A 25,343-nucleotide genomic window follows, 5' to 3' on the forward strand; every position below is an offset into this window, starting at 1 on the left:
TTTCTCAACAATTTGCTCGTAATGTTTGGTGTTCATGGAGCTCTGGCTCCTGAAGTCAGATCACCATCTTGGAACTTGATTGTTCTTAAAACACAAAATTCTGTCCTTCCAGGCTAAAGAGCAAAGCTTGCTCATATAATTCAAGGTTATAAATTTGGGTTGAGATGTCTTTTTTCTTTGTTATAAGAACCAAAAGATGTTGAAGGTTCGTCTGTCTTTTTTTAATCTTTGGAATGGGTGCAGTCTGGGTGACAGAAATGAAAGGGAAAAGCAAAAGAAATTAGGATAGGGCAGCTCCTTCCCTTCTGAGCCTTTGTCTGACAAAATTCTTCGAATAGGTAGACTAATGTTACAGCTGGACATAAAACTGAAAGTCTGTGCTGAGTTTTCAACTGCTTCTAGGGTGGTTTTTACTCTCTTCCTTTCACGCTGTCAGGCAGAGGCTGCGTGGAGCCTAGGCTCTTGCTGTATACCACAGAATTTCTCAAAACTTTGACTCATGCTTTATCTGCTCCATTAAAGAGCATAACTGCTGCTTGTTTTGAATGAGAGAGAGAAAGGAATTATACTGGTGAGAATTTCTTCACTCTTTCTTTCTTGTCTGAAGCCTTTCAGAAAAAGAAGGCTCATTTCTGTTTCCACAGCAATCGGGTTTTTTTGGCTACAGTTTCATGCTTTTAAATCTGAAATTGTGAACGCTTCTGGTCAGCTTCATTCTGGTGATGACTTTGGATTAACTGTAATTTGTAAAGATTTAGTTGTAAAATTGCAATTGTGCAACCATCTAGGTGAAAAAGTATTATTCTGAAGGGTTTTCATAACTGAGTGGTAAAATACTGATCTAAGCAGAAGTGTCATGGTTGTGTTTCTGGTGCTAGAGACTTATTTGTAAATTACCATCTAACCATACAACTTGAGTTATACTGTATGCTTTGTACTTGCTTCTTGATGTGGATATTTATGATGTGGAAGCACAGAAGTGCTTCCTGATGCTCAGAGGGAACCTCCTGTGTTCCAGTTTTTGCCCCTTGCCTCTTCTGTCCAGAGCACCGCAGAAAAGACCCTGGCTCCATCCTCTTTGCACTCTCCCTTCAGGTATTCATGTACACTGATGAGATGCCCCCGAGTCCCCTCTTCTCCAGGCTGAGCAGTCCCAGCTCTCTCAGCCCAGCTCTCTCATAGGAGTGGTGCCCCAGTCCCTCCATTATCCCTGTGGAGTCTCCCCAGTATGTCCATGCTCCCGTTGAGCTGGGGGCCCAGAACTGGGCGCAGAACTCCAGGTGTGGCCTCCCCAGCGCTGTGTGGAGGGGAAGGATCACCTCTCCATCTGCTGGCCACGCTTTGCCTAATGCAGCTGGGAATGCTGTTAGCCATCAGCTGCCTCTGTGCAGGGGCACCCTGCTGATGATGTGTGTTCAACTTGGTGTCCACCAGGACTCCTGGGTACTTCTCTGCAAAGCTGTTTTCCACCGGGGTGGCCCCCAGCACGTACAAGTCCCTGAGGTTGTTCCTCCCCAGATGCTGGACTTTTCCTCATTGAAATTTATGGGGTTGTTGTCAGCCCATTTCTCCAACCTGCTGTCCCTGTGGATGGCAGCATGAGCCTCAGGTGAATCTGCCACTCTCCCCAGATTTCTGTCATTTGCAAGCTTATGAGGATGTCAAACAGGACATTTTAATAAAAAATGATGCAAAACCAAGAATTACAAAAGGTGCCAAAAGTCAGTTAAATGTTTGTTTTTAGAGGCTTAAGTGTCTTTAAGTGTGTATATATAAAAGCAGTAGGCTTGTGAAACCAACTTTGTTCACAGTTTATTTAAGCAGAAATGGTATGGTAAGATATTTGTTGAAGATAGCAGTAGAAGTGGTCACTTCATTTATAACTGGCAACGTGTTATTTGGCTATTCTAGTGGTCTGTGATTGTTGTTGTTCGTATAACTGGAAGTAAGAGTTCCCTCCTTTTAACAAGGGAAATGCATTCCCAGCCTGTACTCTTCTTCTGCATGTGTGCTCGTATTGACATTTCCTAGTCCCTTTTCTAGACAGCTAAATTTCTTAGACAATGATACAGCCCACCCCAAAGAATAGCTTTCTGCTCTACTAGCAAATGCAATTGCCTCTCTGAAGCATCCTGTGAGCAGTGAACCAGAGAAAAGGTAGCGTAGGAGAGAAAGAAGAGTCAGGCCTCTTCCGATAGGTGGCAGCAGCAACCTGTGCAACTGGGTTGAGTTGGCTGGGACAGAAACATGGGGACAGGTAGGTGATAAACAGGTGAAGACATTTCACTCAGAGTAATTCGTTGGCTTTTAATGATTGATGTACTGTTAAACAATGTACAACAAAACTCTGCCTGCAAACCTGTTGTGATGCAGGATGCTGACCCTGATGACATTTAGCAAAAGAGCTCGGTAAAGGTATTTAGAAAGGAATTTCTGCAAGTGACAGTGAGCTGTTTGCTCAGCTCCCTGCTGTAGGATCTTCTGAGAAGGCATATAAATTTAGGTGCATCTAGATTACCACAATAAGATGGTAGGACTTACGTAAAAGGAAATGCATATTTTTTGATGATGTGTGTGTGCATAAACAGGTAATACTTGTGTTGAGTATTTGGCCACATCAAAATTCATGATTATTACCTGGTCTGCTGCCGAACAAGATCGGTTGCTCGTGAGCCGTCTTGAGGAATTGCTACTGCCCAATGATGAAGAGAGAGTGCAATCTTTTTCTGGCAATTACTGATTTCAAATAATTTTTATAACACTAATTTTGGTATACTCGTATTGAAATTCTACATTGCAGTTTGAATTAAATTCGATTACAAACATCTAAACGTAACAGGTGAAAAACATGCATTGACTCCCTGATTCTCTGAGTAGATAACATTCAAGTATCCCATGACGGCTGTGGCACAAATTCAGTGAGAGAAGACATAAAAGCCCTGACTTGGCTGTTTGAATTCTCAAATTGAAAGTGCATCAGTGTTGTTTGAAAAGACGCGTTTCTAGCATCATAGAAGGTTGGAGAAGACCTCTAAGATCTAGTCCAACCTTTAGCCTAGCGCTGCCAAGTCTACCGTTAAACCATGTCACTGAGCTTTCTTTAATTGGAGTGATCAATTTTTGTGAGAGTTGTTGGGAAACTTGCCTGAGCGTGAAGCATGTGTGTGAATAAGGTACAAACTTGCATAATTGACTGTTCCCAAAATTTTTATTTTTTTAATAAAAGTAAGCATTCGCTTTCAGGCATTAACAGCAATCCTTTCAAAAATCTGCGTGCTGTGTTTACAGGCAGGAGGAGGAAAAAGATCACATGCCAGGGATGCTCCTTTTGAACATGGTTGAGACACCTTGCACGCACCTCAACATGATACAAAGCTACTTCTGTCTGAAAGACCTCTTCATACAATGATAAACTCGAGCAGTTTGTCTTCCATGCTGTCCCCCGGAGCTGAAATCATGTCAGTGGTGCACAACCAGCAGGGATTCGTACCTCATTGTGGCCTTGAGTTTGTCCAATACTTCCTTTGGACTGAAAAACTTGAGAAATGATGCAGATCACTAAAAGAAAGCCTTACTGAGGGGATGTGGTGTAGCCCTTATTGTAAACAGGGTACCTAATATTGAGAGAATAGTCAGATTATTTTTAGTCTTCCTGTTACTTTATTTATAGCACAAAAATGTGCTTGCATATAAAGGTTCTGCAAATTGATGTTATTGTCTTAGCTTACAGCTGATTTTCCTCTTCTGTTGTGATTTTGTTGTTTTAACTTCTATATTTGAAAATTTGTAGCTTCTATGAGAATTCCCAACCCCCTAAACAGTGTTTCCTGAAAAGTAGGTGGGAGCCTCCTGCTATTTCTTTATCTGTTTGTGAGGTGGTATTCTTCTCCTTTGGATAATGTTTGGGTAATGCACATACTCGGGGATCGCCAAAACGTTTGAAGACCAAGAATGTAGTTTCATGAGCATTTCTTTCCATGTCAACGCTGGCATGAGCCGCCCTGACCTTAGCTGCTTATTCCTGCCTTGCCCCTGCGTTGCTCTGGGGTAACTGTTCCAGGTGGCTGTGCAGCAAAGCAGGCTGTGGAATTTACCATCAGAAAAATATTATTTTTAACCTGGATCGATTCCCTGACCGGTCTCGCTGCTCAGCTGCACAAACAGTTGTGCCAGCACAGCTGAGGGATGAGGACTGCTTAAGCTGGTACTGCAGGGGGGAAAAAAAGTGCTTGTGAAACTGCAGCCCATGGCTTAATCTGTGTTTGTAGGTGTTCGTCAAGTACAGTTAGACTACATTGGCAAAATACTCCTCGTACAGATGCAGCTTTCATCAGTACAGTTTATTTTGATTGTGGCATGGAGAAAAGGATAATTGTGCTTTCTTGCTTTTTTCTCTGATTTTTCTATGTTGTCGAATTATGTATACACCACTTCAGAACATGTCAGTTCTGTTGAACGTGCCTCATGTAAACTGATTTGAGCTACTATGGACATCTAGAAGATGACAGAACTAAGTCAAGGCTTATTTTTTTTATTTTCTTCTTTGTGTTGCCTACTCGGAATACATCTACCACAGAAGTAGTTGCTTCCATTTTTAACTGCACTGTTACTCTTCCAGATGATGACAGATTAGCAACAAGCCTTATTTTTGGAGGTGAGGGGAACAGAAAATCTTAGAAGAAATGATTATCACAGTTCTTGAGTAGATACAATGAGAAGCTAAAACCTGAAGAAGTTCAGGATTTCTGGAGATAAAGAATGGAGTTGTTGTCACTAAGCATTTACAAAGGTGGCTATGTAGTTGCGGGCTTCTTTCAACCATATTTGACTAATTGTGTAATTAATTAGCTTGTTGCCCTGTAAATACAGTATTTCATCTGTTTTATTCTCTTAAATTGATAAATATTTAAGCTCACATGTGGCTGTAACACGGTTTTATTGTTCTTATTTGGTAATTAGTTTTTGGAATGCCTTCTGCCCAAATTTGCTTCCAATTATTGGCCTGGAATAGGCTCTAATACTTATATGACAGTGAGAAATCTTAGATTTTGAAACAAACTTCTATAAAATGTTAATTATAATCGTGTTATGTTGAACAACGACAAATCAATTGGTAAATATAAATTAGTATTACAGTAGAAATCTGTGCTTTGCGTATTCCTTTAAGAGTTTATTATCCTATGGCAGCAACTGGAAAGAGCTTTTTCTAATTATGCAAAGTTTAAGGTTTCGTTAAAATGGAGGGGGAAAAAGCAGCTTCTAACCTTCTACATTTTGTGGCTTGGAGAGGAAATACAAATCTGTTCTTTGTAGGCGGTGTTTTTGCTGATTCTTTGTAGCTTTCCTAAGCACTGAAGCAAAATTGTAATATGTGGGTAAGCTTACTGATCTGCACAAGAGTGAAATTGCTAAAATCACTGATATTTGAGAAAGTTATGCAATAGTTCAGAAGCTATAAAGAAAACTCAAGCAGAATTTCTTTTGAAGTTGGAAAAAAAGGCATCTTGAATCTATAATAACGTTTCTAAATTCCAGTGTTGTTTGGACGAGAGTCATCTTTATAGAGTTTTAACAGTTAATAAGAACTGGCTTTTGTCTCTTTTCTGGTATAAATTAATAGACTGTGCTGCTTATTAATTTCAGTATTAATCCAGGCCTAGAAGCATTTCGTAGTTCTTCATTCTAAATTGATATAACTGAAGTGGCTTTCCATCATGATGGATTTTTGTTGTTCTTGAGTACGTTGCTTTGTTCTGTTCCCGAAAGGTGTGGGTCTGCAGCTTGCCTCTCAGGCTGGTGGTGTTACTGGCATTTATTTTTCATTTGGCTGGAGCAATCGATCCTGTTGTGACTCACTGATGGTAAAAGGGCTTGAATTTACTGTAACTGAAACAGAGAAACAAGTGTGAGTATTTCAGAATACGTTTTAATATTGTTGAATTGAATGTCTTCAGGTCTGTTAATTTCATTATCTGTGATAATCTGTGTTACGTTATGATGAATTCAGTGGATTCAGTGGAAGGCTTGCTTCGCATTTTACTTGCTTCCTTGAATGCTGCCTGTGGCCACTGTCACTAAGCCTCTATTTTAGGGAATAAAATTAGTCATGTGTTTTAAGCCTATATAGCTCTAGCTCTCATTGACGCAAACGGGTGCAGTGTGGTCAAAATTCATGCTGCAATGCCTTGAAAATTGCTCCAGATGTGATTTTCTCCCTTACTGTTAACTCAGCTAATGTGCAGGAGCTGCTGCTTCCTGCTATTTATGGAGTCTTATTTCAAGCTAATTTAAAAAATAAATAAAAAAAGAGAGAGAAAACATCAAGCAGCTGTATTGGTCCCCTGTGGCTCCCAATAAAGCGGTTAAGATGTCTTGGTCAGTGTCATTAATGCTCTTATTACATAAGGGAGGGTGAGAACCCTGATTGTCTGCAGACTGGGCAAGATTTCAGAGGTGCCTTGAATTTTCTGCTGTTTGATTCCCCTCTAGGACCTAATCATTAGGACTGTTACTTCTTTTAAAAGCATGCAATGTGCCCTGATGATACCGGCATGAGGAGGAGGTGGCATTTCCATTGATTGTACACGTGGACAGGGCGCTGTTCTTTGCTGCTGAACATACATGTAGCTGTAAGGGTAAGGTAGAAAACCATCAAAGCTCAAAGAAAATAGATTCTTCCAACTTTGTTTCATAGGCTTTTGCTCTGAGGATTTCTCACGTAACGACCAGAAGTGATTGCGTGTCTATTTGTTTCAAGACTCATCAGTAGGCTTGCTGGAGTCTGTAGGATAAGAGGAAGCCACAGCATTTCAAAATGTTTTTAATCGTTTCTTTCCACATAAGGAATTAACTATACCACCTCATTTAAAATAACCAACTATTCATTTGCAACATGGTGGTAACTTTTATTTCACGGAAAGTATAGCAGTTTCCATTCCTTATTGGAAAGAAGCTGCTTTTCAAGGCAGTCAGGGGCTGGGGGGTGAAGTTAAAAAGCCCATCTGAAACTGTTTTTGTCTTTTCTTAGTTTCATAACAGCCAGTGCCAGTAACAACTCCTAGTAGCCCTTCTGATACCTAAATGTTCCTTCTCTGATGAGGTTTACTGTTCTCTTAACTAACAGATGGCCATCCTGCCTCTATTCACAAAGGCAGAGCAAGATCCAGCCAGCTGCTATGACCTGGGGAGCTGTGGCTCCCACACTGATGGTCTTGATAGTTTCTCTGAACTTAAATATATGATATTGAAAAGTTTTTTCCACTGTCTATACTGGCATCTAAAACTTTCCTACTGTGAAAAACATTGTTAGCCATGGCTTTGATTTTTGGCATTAAGAAGTTGAGCATTTTTTAAATTTGAATTTCAAATATTTAAATGGGATCTCTGTGGTGCCTACAGAGGACATTTGTCTGGGCTAGAAAGAAATTGGTCTTATTCAAATGGAACTAAATTCCACTGAGATGTGCCATGCCAATGGAGAGGGACCTAAAGGTCTCGGGAGAAAAAAATAGTTGGGGTTCGCATAAGTTACTTATTAAGGATATGCATACAGCTCAACAGTAGCAGATAAATACTTGGCACAGAGGTTTGGATTGAATCTGGCCGCAGTGTCACAAAACACACGCAGGCCCATAGCTTTTCTCCATAGCATACTCGGTCCCACAACTTTCATTTTTCTGTGTGTTTATTCCCATTTCAGGTTCTTAAGTACGCAACTGTGAAACTGCAAGCTTTTCTCTAGGTTCTGCACGTTGTCCATGTGTTCCCAAAATAATCAGAAATGGATTCACATGTTGAAAGTATTGCACACATAAAAGTAGAGAACAGTATTTCTATCCTAATTGTTATAGTTCTTTAGATGGCCATTTTTACTTTGTTTAGAATATAGTTGCTGATGCAAGAGCACTATAAAAGCCTCAAGTTACTTAACCTTATAAATAGGCGCATTTCAAGCAGTAGCTGTGATCGAAATTGACTTCTAAGTACCTCCCATGTGTTGGTTTTCTCAAAGCACAGGCAAAAAGGGCTTTGCAGACTGTATGTACGCAAGAGCACATCCGGCAGGTTGTAGATGTGATTATTCCTTTTATCCAGTGTTTGAAGATTCAGTCTCTTAAGTGTGAGGGCTAAAGGTTTATGTATAGCGTTAGGATAACGTAATGGGACTTACAGGGAAGAATGGGGGCCGTACCCTTCTCAGAGGTGGTGAGCAGAAGGACAAGAGCTGTCATAGATTGCAACAAGAGAAATCCCAGTTACGTATAAGGAAAAAAAATTCTCAGTGTCAGTGGAGGAACACTAGAGGAAGTTTCCCAGAGAACTAGTAGAATTTCCATCCTTAGGGATTTCCAGAACTGGGCTCACCAAGGTGCTGTGCACCTAATTTAAACTTCAGGTTAGCCTTGCTTGGAATGGATGTTTGGTGTGTAAAGTTGACTATTACTGCCAGGCAACTAACTCACAGTGCAGATCCCATACATCTTAAGAGACCTGAAGTCTTTTCTTAGAGGAAAGTCCGTCTCATAAGTCTCCATCTCTATAGAGTAAAGTCCAGCTCATCTTTGCAGTGCGTTACGATGGTGGGCTTGAGGATTCCTCGTAAGCCGTCTGGAACTTGAAGCTAGAAAGAGCAAAATCACCTAAAGATGGTTCTGTCCTTTCCTGGTTGAGGTACCTTGCACTCTGGACTTGTGGCTCAAAAGGAGGCAGCTGGCAAGCCTAGTAATGTGGGTGTTGGAGCTTCATTGCTTGCACCTCCAACCATGAGGGCGTTCTGGACTTGTTTTGAACAGTTCGTGGAGCTTTTGGGCCTGTATCATTCAGTGGATTTACTCTGCTTCCTTCCACAGAAGCAAAGTAAGCTAAATTGTTAATTCTGGAATTACTTTCAAGAGTTGAAAATCAGAAAATGTTAGGAGGTTAACTAGTCAGCTTTCATTTGTGTCAAAGCCAGTACATCTTAGCTAAAACATTTTGTAGCAGTATGTCCCTTAGGGGGGAGAGGAATTAATAAAAGACCTTAAAAATAATTTGTTTTGGTAAAAATTTGAGATTAATACCTAGAAATACGTCATTATTTTGTTAATGAAGAACAAGAAAGCTATGAATCTTAAGGAATGAACGTTACCTGTGGAGTCTTTAATCTGGGTAAGCACAACTCTGACTTTAGCAACTATTTTTTTTCTCATTCCACATACATTTTTGACATAAATCGCTCTTGGTTTGGCAGTCTGAATTGAAGGAGGAGTCCTGCTTCCTTAACACATTAAAATCAGTGTCACTACCATACTGGGCAGATGATTTGCAGTAGTGTTTTTTTTTAATTAATCTGATTGAAAAGATTTGTTCTTGAAATATGAATGCATAAAACAAGTAACTTGCTTTCTGCATGTGGAGTGGGGAATTGAGAGTGCTTTCTGAAAGGAGTGTGTGGAAAGTAGAGGGAATACTTTAGAGTTCCTATAAACTTTTTGGATTCTTTGTGGCTTTTTGTGACATATGCATTCGCTACTTGGTGAACGCCAGAGAAGGTGTAATTTGATCATCGAGCCACGTTTGGTAAATACTAGTTTTGTGGGGACAGCTTGTTCTGTCCATAAGGGAAAAGTACACTGCCAAAATCTAAAAGCTTTCACTTTTATTTGGTTATATATTCTTTTGCTTTGGACTGCTGAAACACAGATACATGCTACTTGTGACACTAATAGCATTCGTGTTTGCTTTAACTGCAATAGTGTCTGCTCAGTAAGTTTTCAAACTATACTTGAAATCTGGCTAAATAGTTACTTTGGAAAAATGAATTTTGCAACGTTCTCTCTAGCATACGGTCAGTGAAACATTAAAATCTGAAGCGATACCCATAGCCTGATGCTTTTTAGCAACTCTTTGAATACTCTCTGGTCTGGCATCTGTGAAGTAGAATAGAAGTGCTTGTTTTCTGTTGTTGGAAGTAGTTTGAGACCTTTAAAGTTAAAGAAAGGCACCAGTTTCTCTGTAAATGGCATGCTAAAAATGATTGGCTGATTTCTGCACAAAATTTACACTGCAGGTAAGGTTGAAAACGCTAGCTGAAAGCTCTTGAAGTGCTAAATTTTGTGTTCCTTCCATCTGGATTGTAAGTGAGAATAAAGTACCTGTCTTGCTAGATGTACTTTTGAAAAAACATTCCCCAAGCTTTTTTTCTTTGGCATCAAATAATGTATATATTTTTTCTTTAGGGAAGAACATCAGGGAACAGGGCAAGCATTAGTATTCTGGGAAGTAGTTTTTCATCTTCACATCGTGGTTCTGAGAAGGGTTTTAGCTGACACTGCTTCTGCCAGCCCGGATTGCTCCTGTTGGCACAAGCATTTGACTGGCAGAGTGGTGAAAAAGACTGGGAAACTGATCTAGGTTAAAATTAACATAGCCCCCCCCCCAAAAAAAAAAAGGAGGGTGTTACTAAGTAGACTAAGATCTATTTTTTGTAAGTAATTTAACTTCTTCATACTTCACACAAGTGTGCTTGTGCGAGGGAGGAAGTGGTATTGCCTGGTCAAGGAGAGAAAAATGGGATCTTACCCACGAGAGAAAATGGACCTTAGACTGTCCTAAACACCACTCATCTGAACCTTGACACCATGTCTGGTATAAATCCACTTAATACACACGTGAGTGACTTTGATGTCAGTCACTACTGTCTCGTACTGAAATTTTTGAAATACAGGGAGTGCTAGTTTTATAGGGTTATCTGAATTGACAGGTTGATTAGCAGGACTGAGCTACAAATGAAAGCCAAGCAGTTTAAACTTTGTTTACATTTGCACTGAGATGGGAGTGGAAGGATTTGGCTTGTGGTACTGAATGCGTATGCTTTGGATGGGACTCCAGTGTCTTAAAAAGCAGAACGTGTAGTGAGGAAGAGTGTGGCTGTGACAGCTAGGAGGAAGTAACGCAGCTTGTCCTTTAACTCTTCTGATGCAGCATGCTGGCAGTTCAACACGCAGGTATGGCTTGCTGATGATCCATTTTAACACCTTGATTAATGGCTTTCATGTAAACAGGATTGCAAATTCCACCGCTGGAATTTCAAAGCACACTTGTACATGGCATTGAATGTATGTTTTTACATTCAGGTAACTGAATTTTTATGCTGCATAGGAAAGAACATGAAAGATGATATGTGAGGAGTTTATTTTGCTCCTAAATCATACAGCTCTTCACTTGTAACAGCTTGCAGACCTGCTCAGAACGGTATTGCTTAAGCTATCCTTTGTGGCTTTGGGCTTCGCTTCAAGCAGATGGTAACTGCTCTAAAGCCAGTGATACCGGTCAGACATTTTCACTTCCAACACTCTCCTTTTGGGTGGTGTTTTCTATAAACCAGGCGTTCCCAACATGGTCTGTGAATCACAGCGAAGGGTACATAACCATAACTTGTGCAAATTCAATTTGTGTGGGAGGGTTTTGTGTACATTGTATACAACCAGAAGTTATTAGCACTGGTATGACCACAACAGATTTGAGAGCCCTTGCTAGAAAACTTTGCAGAGTGTTAGTGTTCTCTGCTTGCTTAGGTTGTGGGGTATCAGAGGTTTTGTCTCCGTGACTTGGGAAAGGTGTTGTTTCACAGGTTGGAACTGCTGCCATCCTGTAAAATGAGATCACCAAAGGGTCTGTGTTGGTAAGGCTGTTTGCAAGACGTCACCGTTCTGAAGCACAGTGTTTTGCCCAGTGAGTTACCAATTAATGCTGATGAATGAGCTGGAGTATGGTATAAAGAGAGAAATTGTCTGTGGTTTTGTTCCACTGTGTTAAAATCAGAGTGCAGTTCTGTGCCTGGCGTTTCTGTGGAGTTACTGCATGAGGTTGGACAGGAGCTCAGTGATGCACGTACAATCACATGTCACGTGGCTGCATTGAAATTTAATTTTTTTACTTAAACCTTTTAAGTACTAGGAAGTTATGGTTACTTGATTTGGAAGTCAGTGACTTGCAATTGGGAAGTAGCTTTGCCCGCTGAATATTTAAGTTCTGTGATATTGCTGTAGTTTTTAGGAGTGACTCTTTGTAATCTTGGAAGAAGGGCTGAAGTGTTAATTGTCACAATTGTCACTGAGAACCAACTTCACCTAGTAGGATTTAGAGTCAGTCATCTTGTTTAATGGGGTTATCTTTTAGTTTGTGAGTTAAATGCCCTCCTAGTCGTCAGCACTGTAATACTGGGTTTCGCAGTGGAAGCTGTGAGATTTGCAGTGCTGTCGCTGGCTTCTGTATTGAACAGCTCAGTTAAATACTTGCCTGGGTACTGAGACACTCCAGAGCTTCCTGCTGTGAACTGAACAATTCAAAATGCACATCAGAAATGGAAATACCTGGCAAGCAGTGAAAATATGGTACAACTGTTCTTGTTTATGTTCACATCTTAATTTTGAAGAAATATGATGATGACTGTAGATGGGAACAAACTGGAAAGGGCATGAAGTTCATTCTCAGACTTTCTGAATTCTGGAAACGTGGCAGTGGGATAATTTTACATTCAACAGTTGTAGGCCACTATAAAGGAGAGCAAAATCATTGTATGTGGTGCATGTACGTTAGCACTTCAGTTTTTGGTGTACTTTCATCTTCGAATTGGAGATACAGGAAAAACAGTGATGTACTTTCAGTGATTTTTTTTCAAAGCATTTTTCATGGATAAATCTGAGTTACTTCAGCAATACACCACTTAGGTTTGAAGTGCCTCTCTGACAGTCTTCCCACTAGAAGGCTGAAATAAGTGCTTTTATTTACTTCTGAATCGATGACAGGTCCTGCTGCTCTATATAGGGTGAGAGCTGGGGTGTGCTAAGTTAGAGCTAACTGCGCCTAAGTGATCGGTGAGAAACTTTACAGCAGTGCTGTAGTAATGGGTCATCTCTACAAGGGTTGTGTGGTAAGGCATAAATACATAGTTTCACAAAACCTGTCAGCTCATCAGCTGAAACCCTGCAATTGTTCTTCAGTTGAGTATTTCAGCATGGATTTGATTCTCTTAGTTGTGCTTTTATAAATACGAACTGTTTGCATCTGAGTTTATTTCTGAGAAATCATATATCTGTCTTATAAAAATAAACTGTTTATGTGTAATTTTGAAGAGGGCCTTCTTTACATTGAGAGAGCCTAAGATATTCCAGGTAGCTTTTAAAAGCGAAAAGCATCACGCTTGTTCTGTGTGCTTGCTTCCACATGGTGATGTCCCTTGGTGGCTCCTCTGATGGTAAGCAGGTGCCTCTGTCCTTGGTAAAGGTTTGAAAACTAGTTTGGGTTTGGTCTTGTTTAGTTTTTAAACTGGACAAATGCTATCAAAAAGTATTGGGAAATGTCTAGAGTTATGGTGACCTAGAAATCACAATTCTTGCTTGATCAGATGGCTGCCTCATGTAGCAAAAGAGTTTTGAAGAAAAGATCGCGTGGCCTTCACAAGCGTAAGCTGAATCTTACCTGGTAAGGAACTATGGTGGGACTGGAGACTCCAGGGTTGGGGCTGACAGCTCCGAAGCAGCCAGCCATGCCAGGCTGCAGTTCGTGGTGGTGGGGCCAGCAGTCGGAAAGCTGTGCAGTTCTGGTTGTAATGGGAGTGTGGTTTCATGATACTGAGCGTGTTTGGAGCCAAGAGGTTTTGAGATGGACTTCTGTGCGCTTGGGCTGCAGGGTAGTCCCATTTGGCCCACAGTCAACTGTTGTAGAGGTTCCTGAAGCTATTGAATGAACTTGTCACTCGCCTCCGCTTTATTGCTGCCATTGGCAGTGGATTACTGGCAACTTCCCCAAATATCTACATCATTTTAGGGGGCAACTTGTTCAAGGAAAACTTTGATGTGATTTGGAATGAGGTCAGGTATAAAAACTAGAAATCTTACAAACTGCTCTGGAGCCAGCGCCTTTTAGAAGTGTTTTGTGTGTAATGATTTAAAATTTATGAAAGTGAGAGGATAAAAATAAACCAAACAACACTTCCATGCTTGTTACCCTACTTGTTACTGTGATCATAAGCAGCATGAACAACAGGCTTTGCACCACAAACTTAACACTTTTTTTTTCTGACTTTGAGGTTAAAAAAAAAAAAAAAAGCATAGGTGGGAAGGAGGGGTGGCAATAGGGGGTTAAAGTCGCAGCATGTGGTTCTGCGGTGTGCAGCAGGTCTGGTGATGCTTACAGCCACTGTGTTCAGAACTGGCATTACAATTTAGGGGTAGAGCTCCTGTAATTATGGTCGACTCAGTGTTCAGCAGCAGCCAGAAAAGCCTACAGAGGTGTTGGGCATCGTCAGTAAGGACTTGAGCAGTGTCTGTCTTGCTCCGGCATAAAGCCCTGGTGAACCTCTTGAGTACTGGGTGCTATGATCCGTGTCTCTGAGGGAGGGTATACTGGTCAACAGGTCTGTAAAGGGAATAGATGGGCTCTGCTCTCTAATTCCCTTAATCAAACAGCTGTATAGACTTGTTGAATGTGAGATTACTGTAGCAAAAAGGCTCAGGCTTTTTCCTGCTTTTTGTTGCCACTGTTGGGAGACAGCACCGGGCTAAAATGACTGTCTGACTCATGGGAATATTTCTTATGTTGTTGCATTAGTGTGCACTGGGACCAGAGAATCTGTAAGAGACTGTAGCATCTAGTTCCATTTTAAATTTGTTGCCTAAAAACCACATTTTAGGAAGCTTTTGAATTTTCCATTTCCAAAGCATCTATAAAAAAAAAAAAAGAAAAGAAAAACAAGCTTAATTAACCAAATATTGCTTGTGTGTAGGCTGTCATTGTTTTCAGACTACCTTAAATAAAAGTTAATCATGTCAGTGTGCATTTTCCTGCTTCTTTCTCTGATTCTTCATTTTTGCACACAGTGGTGTTCTTTCATCTTTTCTTCTCTCCTTTTAATGTCAGTGCTGGAAATAATAGGTAGTCTTCAAAATATCGATACCTGCACTTGACAGTAGAATCCTGTGGATTTGTATAGGATTTTCTTTATGAAAGCTGTGCTCGTCATAGAGGAAACTCTATGAAGGAAAAAAATGTGGAATATACTTTGTAGCTTTCTGATACTGTTAATTTGTAAAAGAAACCTGATAAAAACCACAGTTAAGGATAGGTGAATATTTGCTGCTTGAACTTCTCCTGAATCAATGAGGGATTTTTTTGTGCGTAGGGAAGCTAAGGAATGGAAGCAAATACATGGATGCATAAAAAGGGGAATAAATTTGATCAAAGGTGAAGATAATTGATTTTTTGTGTAGAACTGACCTGAAAGATGTTAAGATTGAAATCTTAATGCAAGCAGGCAGCATTTAGAGTTTTTAATTGACAAAACTCCACTGCTTGGGTTATGTAATGCAATTCTTACCTTGTCTACTTCACTTCCAAATGGCATCCTATGTTAAGTACTGTATTTAAGATACATATAGTGTTCAGTATTTGTTGCAGTGCGAAGCTCGTAATGGTTTTGGAAGAACAGAGCAGACAGGACAGCAAATACAAAGTGCTGCTCTTAAATCCATGGGTATATCCTTGAGAGTAATTGCAGAATTTAAAATACCTTCTCAGCCCTCTTTGAGATACTTTTCTTTCTTCACATCTATGTCTACGGTAAAAAATTGAAACTTTTTTTTTTAAAAAACAAATTTCAGAACTCTCAGATCCAGATTTTTGTTTAATATGCTGTGTGGAAAATACAGATAAGTTTTCAACCTGTTACAATACCTGCTAACAATAGGTTAAAGCAAGCGTGATAACTGTTGTGAAAGATTTTACTTTAATGAAGCCACACTCCTGATGAATTAGTTATATTTATCTGAGAAACCTCATTTCTAAGGTGCTTGTGGGTAAGGTTCGTTAATATTGCTGAGCTATGGCAAAAGCTGTGCTTTGTTAGAATCCACAGAGTGACCCTCAGTAAAGTGCCCTTGTTCTCAATTAGCTGTGTAGGCATCCACCCTTAAAAGTATGTTTATAAAGTTCCTGTAAAATCCATTAATAGAAACCTTAATGGGCATGTTAATGTGGCCAACATGGCAAAAATTAAAAGAATTCAGTTAAAAAAAAAAAAAAGTAATTTTTATTTGACTAACATAAGTACAACCCCCACTAACTAATTTTCCTTGAAAAATAATTGGTAATTATATCAACTGCTCATAGTTTCCAAGGAAATACCTGACAGATTAAAGCTCTAAGTATTGTATATGTGCATGTATAAAATCTTGTGGTGGGACTTATTATAGCAGATTATTGTTTAGAACAGGAGTTAAAAAGACATTATGAAATGTGTTAATATTCATTCACAGAAATAAATATTTAATAATGAGTTCTGGGGGGAAAATACCACAGTTGGAAGAGAAGCACAAGTTGGTCACTTAAAGTAGTTTTTCCAAAGGAACAGATTGTCTCTTTGAACCATAGCAGAGTTCTCCACCTTCCTCTGATTGTACTCATCATTATTTGATACATGTCTGCTGTACTGTTAAATCCAGTATGTGGAGGTGAACTCTTAGCCACACTGTGTTTGCAATTCTGATATTTGTTTTATGGCCATGTGGCTGAATCGGTTTTGTATCCTGTATTGTACTCTGGCTTGGCTTGAGAAAGTGCAGAGCAGACATTCGGTGAATAACTGAATAAAAGTATCACTGATTGGTACGTTGGGGATGGGACTCGGAACTGTAATTGTGATAAGCTGATTTTTTTGTCTTTGTTTAGGAGATGAATGGTAAGGAGTGGAAGGTAGCTTGGATTTGTGATAGGAGAATTATTCTATTTCAAGTAGAGATACTATAAAGACTGTTGAAATGACTTAAATAACCACAGAAAAGCTGAATAGTGTGTTTATAAAAATGGAAATTCATAGAATCATAGGATATCCTGAGCTGGAAGGGACTCACCAGGATCATTGAGTCCAACTCTTGGTCCCACACAAGACCACCCAAAATTCAGACCCTGGGTCTGTGAGCATTGTCCTAACGCTTCTTGAACTCTGTCAGGCTCAGTGCTGTGACCACTGCCCTGGGGAGCCTGTCCCAGTGCCCAACCCCCCTCTGGGTGCAGACCCTTTCCCTAACCCCCAGCCTGACCCTCCCCTGCCCCAGCTCCATGTCGTTCCCTTGGGTCCTGTCGCTGTCCCCAGAGAGCAGAGCTCAGCGCCTGCCCCTCCGCTCCCCTCGTGAGGGAGCTGCAGGCCGCCATGAGGCCTCCCCTCAGCCTGCTCTGCTCAGGGCTGAACAAACCAGGGGACATCAGCTGCTCCTCATACATCTTCCCCTCCAGGCCCTTCACCATCTTTGTACCCCTCCTTTGGACACTCGCTAACAGCTTTATATCCATCTTACATTGTGGTGCCCCAAACCACAAACAGTACTTCCTTCCCTCAGCCAGCTAGCAGTGCGCTGCCTGATGTGCCCCGGGACAGGGCTGACCCTTCTGGCTGCCAGGGCCCACTGCTGGCTCATGTTCAACGTGTTGTCAATCCGAACTCCCAGATCCTTTTCCACAGGGCTCTCTATTTAAATATATGTATTTAAAGTGATATTAGTGTAAGCTCTTATATTCTGTTGTTCCTCATAATCCCTTTTGCAGACAGAATATGGGAGTCTTCTTCTTCCCCATTTCCTTGGTACACGTGGCAGGAGTTTCTAGTCTTCCATTTGGCAAGGGCTTGCAGGTAGAGATTAGAAAGAAAAGAAAGGAAAAATAAGTGTGGAAGTCGATATGTAAGAGGTTGGGGAGGCAAGTTGCAAGCACTTAAGTTGTGGCACTTAGCTGATAATTTTTTTCAGGCAATGAGGATACAAAAATGTAATTCATGGAGAAAGTACTGATGCATAACAATTGTACACTGGTGATTAACTTAGGCTGCTTGTTACTGCCAGAGGAATGAGATCCCATTTAGGGGTGTTTTGTGGGTAGAGATTCGTAAGTTTATGATGTGATTACCAGTTCTAAGTGTAGACCAGAGACCTCTGTTTTCATGAAAGAAATGATAGCAATATCTATATCTGCCGTACTTTGATTCCTGCAGTTTGGTGTAAGGAAGTCCTTGATGGAAAGTGGACTCCAGTTGGTCTGCAATTGAACTAGCAACTTGGAGTGATGCATCAGAATTGGGAAAGCAGGGTTAACAGAGAGGTTTTTTATATCTGTTATTGACCTGGTGCTGGGATAGGTGTTCAGGTGAAATAACAGGAAAAAAGTAATTCGGTATGTGGGGGAAGGTACTGCTTAAGAAGGCATGGAGGTGGAGCACAGGGAAGAAGCTGGTTGTTTTCTATTTTGAGGTAGGCATTAGGTAGGTGAATAGTTTAGGAGAGTTGGGGGGCTCGCTGATTCTACCGAAGGAACAGGAGATAGAAGGTTGTTTTTATTCTTTGTTGTCTTTACGATTGCTTATCTGTTTCTGCTGTCTTTCTGCACCTCCTAGACCCATGAAAAGAAATGCCCGAAGTCCCTTGGCTGCTGTCTCAACAGGCACTTTAGCAACCTCTACTGGCCTCACATTGCAGCTTGGTGCGTTGAATTTGCTGTCATTAGAGCAGTCTCATATGTGCGGATCTGTAATCTGCATCCTTAATGCGAGGAAGTGTGCTCTTGTTCTTGCATTCATAGCTCCCTCTTAATATATATTTACAGCCAGGTTCCCAATATAATTGATTATTTTTCCAGCATTTTTATCTGTGTGAGTAACACAACGTGATTCAGAGCAATTAGTTGTCTTTTAGAACCCAGTAAAACACAGATCATATGTGATCAGATTAGAACTATGGGATAGCATGAGCAATTTACTTGGATGTAGCTGAAATATAAAGCCCAGTATATCTTCCTTTCTGCTGTTTCTACTGACAATTTCATGAATAGATTTTTCAGTTTACTTTTGAAGTTTTGGCTCATTCAGATGGGCAATACACAGTGTTGCTTATTAATAACCTTTAAATACTCAAGTTATGCAGTAGGTTTTCCTTCAGGTAAAGATTGGAGTAGGACTTTAATGCTCATATGATGCAAGTGCACTTTTTGTATGCTAAACTGCCAGTGAAGCCATATGTGGACGTTGGACATTTTATCAAGACACCAGACACTGAGCTAGAATACAAAGTGATTTGTTCTGCTGGTTTTCAAGGTTCTAGATAAACAACAAGAAAAAAGTTTTTCATGAAAGCAGTTGATGCGTGACTTTTTTTTCCATGCAGTTTTTGTGGTAAGAGCTGGGAAAGTGTGTATTAATCTTCTTGAAGACAGCAGAAAATGCTGTTTAGCCAATTGATCCATCAGGCAAAAGATGGAAATTATATAAATAGTAGATGCAATTTTTTTAGTACTTTACAGAGGGAATGAGAAGTGTAGAAGTTACAGATAACGATGCAGTGTGTTATGGGTTAGTTTTACATAGGTTAGAGGAATTGGGGGGTGAAATTAAGAGGTTTTAGGAAGATGCATGTGAGGGTTTCTTTAACTGTTTCTTCTGCAATTTAATGGATTACTCCATCAAGGAGTGATGGAAAAAATGGCACTTGGTATTGAACAAGTTAAATCAATTTTCTTCTTGTGAACAAAATTCTTCATTGTTCTGGACTTGCTGTGATTTTGCCAGCTTTGGCAGTTAATTAGAGAAGCACTGCAATGCAGTTAGAGCTGATTACAAGGGAATTCTTCAGTTGCTTTTCGTTTCTTTCTGCAGAATAGTATTTTTCTTAACAGTTCCTTAAAGAAAGTGTATCAATAGTGTTGCTTTTGTCACCACCCAGAGCTGCTTACCACTCCAAACCATTGAGGAAATAACAAGAATGTCTCACTGAGAGATTCTTGCAGTCTTTTTTTTATTTTTTTTTTTTAACTCTAAGGTATGTGCACTGCTTGTTTTGTATATCCATGCTACCCTTAAGTGGTTGATCTTAAGGACTGGTGGCAGCTGCCATAGGGTGCCTTGTGTAGTAGCAGTCTCTTGAAGTGTTTCTCTATGGCTTTGAGGTGGCACTCTTGGGTTACACAGTAAATTTGTGCAGTATTAGTGCAGGTGCATCTGTCCTAGGTGAACCATAGTCGTTCTGTGGCTGGTAGTGTTGAAAGTGTCTTTCTGCTTCTAGTTGGCCTGTGTAGGACTCTCCCAGAACCACCTTGCACTCTCTTTTCCCATATCTTCATATTGATCGTCCCTTTCCACATAGGTTTTTTAATTGCACAGGTCTGATTGGAACCAGATCTTAGAGTTGTGCTGCTCTGTCTCCATTAATGAAGTGCATGAAGAGAAGGGAAGCTGCACTTGCACAGTCAGATGAACAGAATGTGTGTGCTGGGGAGGAGTTGCATAATCTGAGTTTCCAGTTCTCACAGTCTTGGTTGGTACTAATCGTGTGTTAAGGCCTTTTGAAGTTGTATTGCCTTCAGTAGTAGAATATTGTGTTGTTACGTACACTAAAAACTGTGGGTAGGTTTGTGGTCTCTTCTCAGAGCATCTCTGAGCATTCCAACAAAAATTCCTCTCCTTTCCCGTACTTTTAATTAAATATGTATTGTGACTGTATCATAGAGGATGGGATTTATTGGGCTGAAATAATGAGCAGATGTTTCCTGGAATATTCTTAGGACCTTCAGTCTTTGCTATTTTATTAGCTAATGAGGTTTTTTTCCAAGTGCAGCGCATGTAGACAGTCCTCAGAGTAACATATATTTTGATGATTTTTTTCTTCCCTAGAGCTATTCTTGAATTGTTGGCAGCCAGTTGAAGGGTAACGCGTTGCAGTTTCAGACCGTGTTCAGCTATTATTGGAAGTGTCCTGGTGCAGGCCAGTTACCAGCTGACTGGTGCTTCACCAGTTCAGGCCAGAGACGGCAGAAGAGTTGAAGAGGTCTTGTAGTGGAGTGATTCAGGCCTTCCGTCCTGGAAGGGCTTTGTGCCTGTCTTGTGATCCCTGCTGGAAATCACGTGCTTCCTGCTTCATCACCAGTTCTTTGCACTTTGTCTCTATCTTTCCAGTCTTAGAAAAGCCATGGCATTGCAATACATTGCACTTAATTACAAGGGGAGTGTGCCAGTGGGATTGTTGGGAAGAGCTTGGGCTGCTGGATCCAGGGGCAGCTCCTGCAGGCAGCAGCTGTGTGCTTTAGCAGGTTGGTTAGAGCTTCCTTGGACAGGTAGGAGAAATCCTTGGCAGAGATGGAGAGAGGGAAGGGATATGAAGAAAGAAGCTCCGCTGGGGATGCAAATGTGAGGAGTTGAGGAATGTCTTTTATGTTTAGGGCTCCAGTCACATGCATCAACTTTTTCCATAGCTACTAGTCTTCATAACTGGAAATGCAGTTTGTTTGTTTTTTTCACTGGGCTCAGCAAGATCTCAAAATACTGATACTGCTTCAAGAAAAATAATAAAAGCTGATTCCCGTATTCAGGTTTGACTCACTGGTTGCTTTTGTAGAGGAAGATGGTTTCAGTGAATATATAGGGCAGATTGGTGTGGATTTTATGGTATTTTAAATCTCAAAGGAATTAAATAGCCTTGGTCCCAAAAGATAGACATTGAGCGAGCACATTGCAGCAGGAGAAGGTCCTCGTTACGTTTAGAGTTCATAAGCACTGACTAAAAATGAAGGAAAATAATAAAAAAAAAATACACTAGTCTTCAGCATAAAAGAAACCCGTGCTGTGTTGAATGTTAGCCTAATAATTCCTAGTGAAGAAAGAGCAAAATGAAAGCCAAATGAGGACAAAGTATGAGAGGAAATAATTGGTCTAAAGTAGTATCAGGGGAAATCATTAGAGATAAGAATCTGTACCCATATTGTTAAAGAGATGCTGTACCAAAGGGCATGCATCCAGACAGTGTTTAGAGCACAAAAATAAGGTACTTAAGGAAGCAAAACAAGTTAATAATCTGTCACATATCCAGTTTTTATTTTTTATCCATTGTTTTTACAAAACCAAAAAAAAGTTCATCCCCTATTCTTTACCTCCCTTCAAAAAAAAGGCATAAAATCAACACCAAAATTAATTAATTTATTTTTTTAGCATGGACTTTGCTTTGTGAGAACTCCTTTGTTTTGATTTGAGCACATCTTAGATTACTTCTTTAGTCATGTGTGAGGTACTTAACAAAACCAAGGGTCTGTTAAGGAAGAGGCATCAATTCACATGTTTCCAAACCAATTTAATTTTTGGAGTACTTCTCCTGGACTGAAGGTGTTGCTCGTAGCAGTGCCCATGTTGCAGAGGAGCAGAGCTGGTGCAGTGCTCAGGGAAGGCTGGGGGTGTCAGTGGCGGTGGTGGAGCAGTGATGCCTGTTGGGTGTGAGGCAAGATAGGAGGGGAGAAAAAAGAAAAGCAGGCAGAAAAGGGAAGGAAAAAGTGAATACGTTGACAGAAATGTTTGAAGGTTTGTGAACTTAAGAGGTAAACGAGTGTTTGCTGTGGTTTAACCCAGCAGGCAGCTCAGCACCACACAGCTGCTTGCTCACCCCCCCTGCAGTGGGATGGGGGAAAGAATTGGGAGGGGGGAATAGAAGTTGTGAGTTAAGGCCAGGTTATTAAGACAGAAAAGGAGGGGATAACAACATACAAAGCAAATGATGCGCAATGCCACTGCTCACACCCAGCGACCGATGCCCAAGCAGGCCCCAAGCAGTGGCTGTGCACACCCTCAGACAGCCCCCCCAGTGTTACTGCTCAGCATGGTGCCCCCATGGCGTGGGACATCCCTCTGGCACGTTTGGGCCAGCTGTCCTGGCCGTGTCACCCCCCAGCTCCTGGTGCACCCCCAGCCTCCTCGCTGGCAGGGCAGTGCCAGGAGCAGACAAGTCCTTGGCTGTGTGTGCAGAGTCCTTCTCTGCAACAGCTGAAACATCCCTGTGTTGTCAGCATTATTCTCATCTGAAATCCAAAACACTGCGCTGTGCCAGCTACTAGTAAGAAAATTAACTCTGTCCCAGCCAGAACCAGGACAGTGTTGGAGTTGACTACTTGGTATAAACTAATATTATACATAAATATAAGAATAAAAAAACAAAGATAGCATTTCTTTGCTTAACGCACAAGTGCATTCTTCCAAACTTAATTGCTAGAGACTGTTCTTGTTAATAACATGTGGATACCATAAGCTCAGGACAGATACTTTGTATAAATGTGTTGATTGGCTGATTGTGATATGATCTTCATAATTTCTTTTTAAAAAGAAACAATTAGTTGAAGAAACATAAGTCGTTACAGGGTTATTTTCTTGCAGTCCTAATCTCAGAGGTATGTTGGGTAAAAAAGAGTAGGATATTGCTAATAAATTTTGAAACTTACAAAACACTGAGCTTCTAGCCACAATTTTCTGGTAATAAGCAGTAACAGTGAAGATAAAGGTAACTAAGTACACTCAAGCTGAATTAAGACTTTCTCCCTTTTTTTGGTGTAAACTTATTTGCTTCTATTCATGTTTTAAATAAGCAAATGCTGATCTTAAAACCACAAATTTTAATACTTTGATTAACCAAGTGCCTCTTATTCCTAATACATTTTATAAGGTCATCATTTAAAAAAAAAAAAAAAAAAAAAAAGGAAGCTGATTAAGAGATGTACCTATAAAAGAGCAATTTGTAAGGTTTTGAGTGTCTGAAGGGCAGTTTGTTAGCCAGAGATGTGGTGTGGGAGAACACTGACATAAAATACAGACTTACATTTAATAACTGGAGAGGGATTTTTGTGCGTTTCATTTTTTTTTTTATTTTTTTTTAATATCAAAAGTGCGTGTTTTCAGTGCCCTAATTTTTTCCTTCCTCTTTCAGAAAATGCTGGGACAGAAGAGATGAGTACTCCCTTTACTAAGGCCTAAAACTGCCTGTTGAAAAACAATCCTGACCAGGCAATATACGAATGGCCCAAGGAAGCCAGCAAATTGATATTCAGGTTTTACATGACCTGCGACAGAAGTTTCCTGAGGTACCTGAAGGTGTTGTATCCAGATGCATGTTACAGGTCAGTGTTTTGTTAAAGACCGTATGAGTAAGTGATGGTACTTATTTTAAATATTAACTAATCATGTGTGGGTGTCTGCATTGAAAGCAGTTTTTTATTCTGTTTTCCTCTTTGAATGAGACAACTATACACAGCCAATTTGTTTATTTTGCATAGGGAGCTAAGTGTTAAATTGGCCTCTCTTCCATGTCTAGTCAGGGGTGGCCCGAGGTAAACCAAAGCAGCGTGTGCATGGAGACTACCATTTTTCCAATCAGTATGCTCCTGCCATCTCAAGAGCCAAGGCCAATTGTGGCAAAAAGAGAGATGCAAAGCCAACTTGAGTCCAGTGGGAGTAATTTAAGGCAGTGCTGCACAAATGCAACATTGCATATACCCATATTTTATGTCACTTCTGCTGTATAACATCACATCAGTTACTTCGGCAGATGACTTAATAAGCCTGACCAAAGCCTGAGGAAGCAGGACATGGGGACAGCTGAATGCCCAGAGCTAACAAATGCTGATAGGCTTAACTGTTTTTGCTTAAATGTTTGCTTTGCATTTCTGGTTATCCCAAAGTATCCATGCTGATTGGATTTTGTCATTATCTAAAGTATTCAGCCTTTGAGTACTCTGGATAATAGAGGACTGTGTGCATACTCATAATGATCAACACTATACACAACTTGATTGGGAGAAAGATGGCCATGAGTTCCCAGAAGCTGGATGTCACTGGACTATGGCTATGACATCCATGGCTATGATACAATTATGATATAAACACTGCTGGTTCTTATTTTTATATGTATTTTAACATGTAAAATACATATATGTACATACTTCATCTATAAGTATCTATAGTCACACATACATGCATATAAACGCAGTGCTGTGCCTGTTGGTACTGTTGGGAGTACAAGTGTGACTGTGTCAAGTGAATGTGTGTATTTTCAAGACCTCGTCATAACTCTATATTTGAAATAGAGTAAGAATTTATGAAAACTGCAGTTCTTGAGAGAATTGGTTTCGATTTGCAAGAGGGCCTGTGAGGTTTCAGGCTTGCCGTAACTTTTTCTCTTTCATTATTTAGCTAAAGGGGAAATTGAACCAGACTATGGATAGCCTGGATTCATTCTCAGGATAGTACCTCACCATTTTTATATTAGCTCTCTGTAGGAATCATCTATTTTTTATAGTATAAGTTTTTTTTTTATTCAAACAAGAGAATTGCTTGTTGAGCAAGGTCAATGGAGTAGACAGTGAATGCAACAATATTCACCTTTTGGGTGTAATTACTGATTCTTTAAAAGCTGGTGTATGTCTCTTCAGAGACTCAGTCTTCATACCATTGAATAGTGATTTTTTAATATAAAAAGGAGCCTTAAAAATCATATAAGGTGATTTAACATTCCATA

General features: G+C 40.3%; 1 protein-coding gene across 6 annotated transcripts in view; it reads left to right on the top strand.

Annotated features, from left to right (window-relative positions):
- Nucleotides 1–25,343, top strand: part of TAB2 (TGF-beta activated kinase 1 (MAP3K7) binding protein 2) — a 60,223-nt gene that overhangs the window by 15,759 nt on the left and 19,121 nt on the right. For all 6 annotated transcript variants that reach the window (XM_084512391.1, XM_084512393.1, XM_084512395.1 and 3 more), the window contains exon 2: nt 23,757–23,946. In XM_084512391.1, coding sequence (XP_084368517.1) covers nt 23,845–23,946 — 102 coding nt within the window. In that variant the 5' untranslated portion in view covers nt 23,757–23,844. The remainder of the gene's footprint in view (nt 1–23,756; nt 23,947–25,343) is intronic.

Source organism: Aythya ferina (assembly GCF_964211825.1).
Source record: "Aythya ferina genome assembly, chromosome: 3".
Classification (NCBI taxonomy): domain Eukaryota; kingdom Metazoa; phylum Chordata; class Aves; order Anseriformes; family Anatidae; genus Aythya; species Aythya ferina.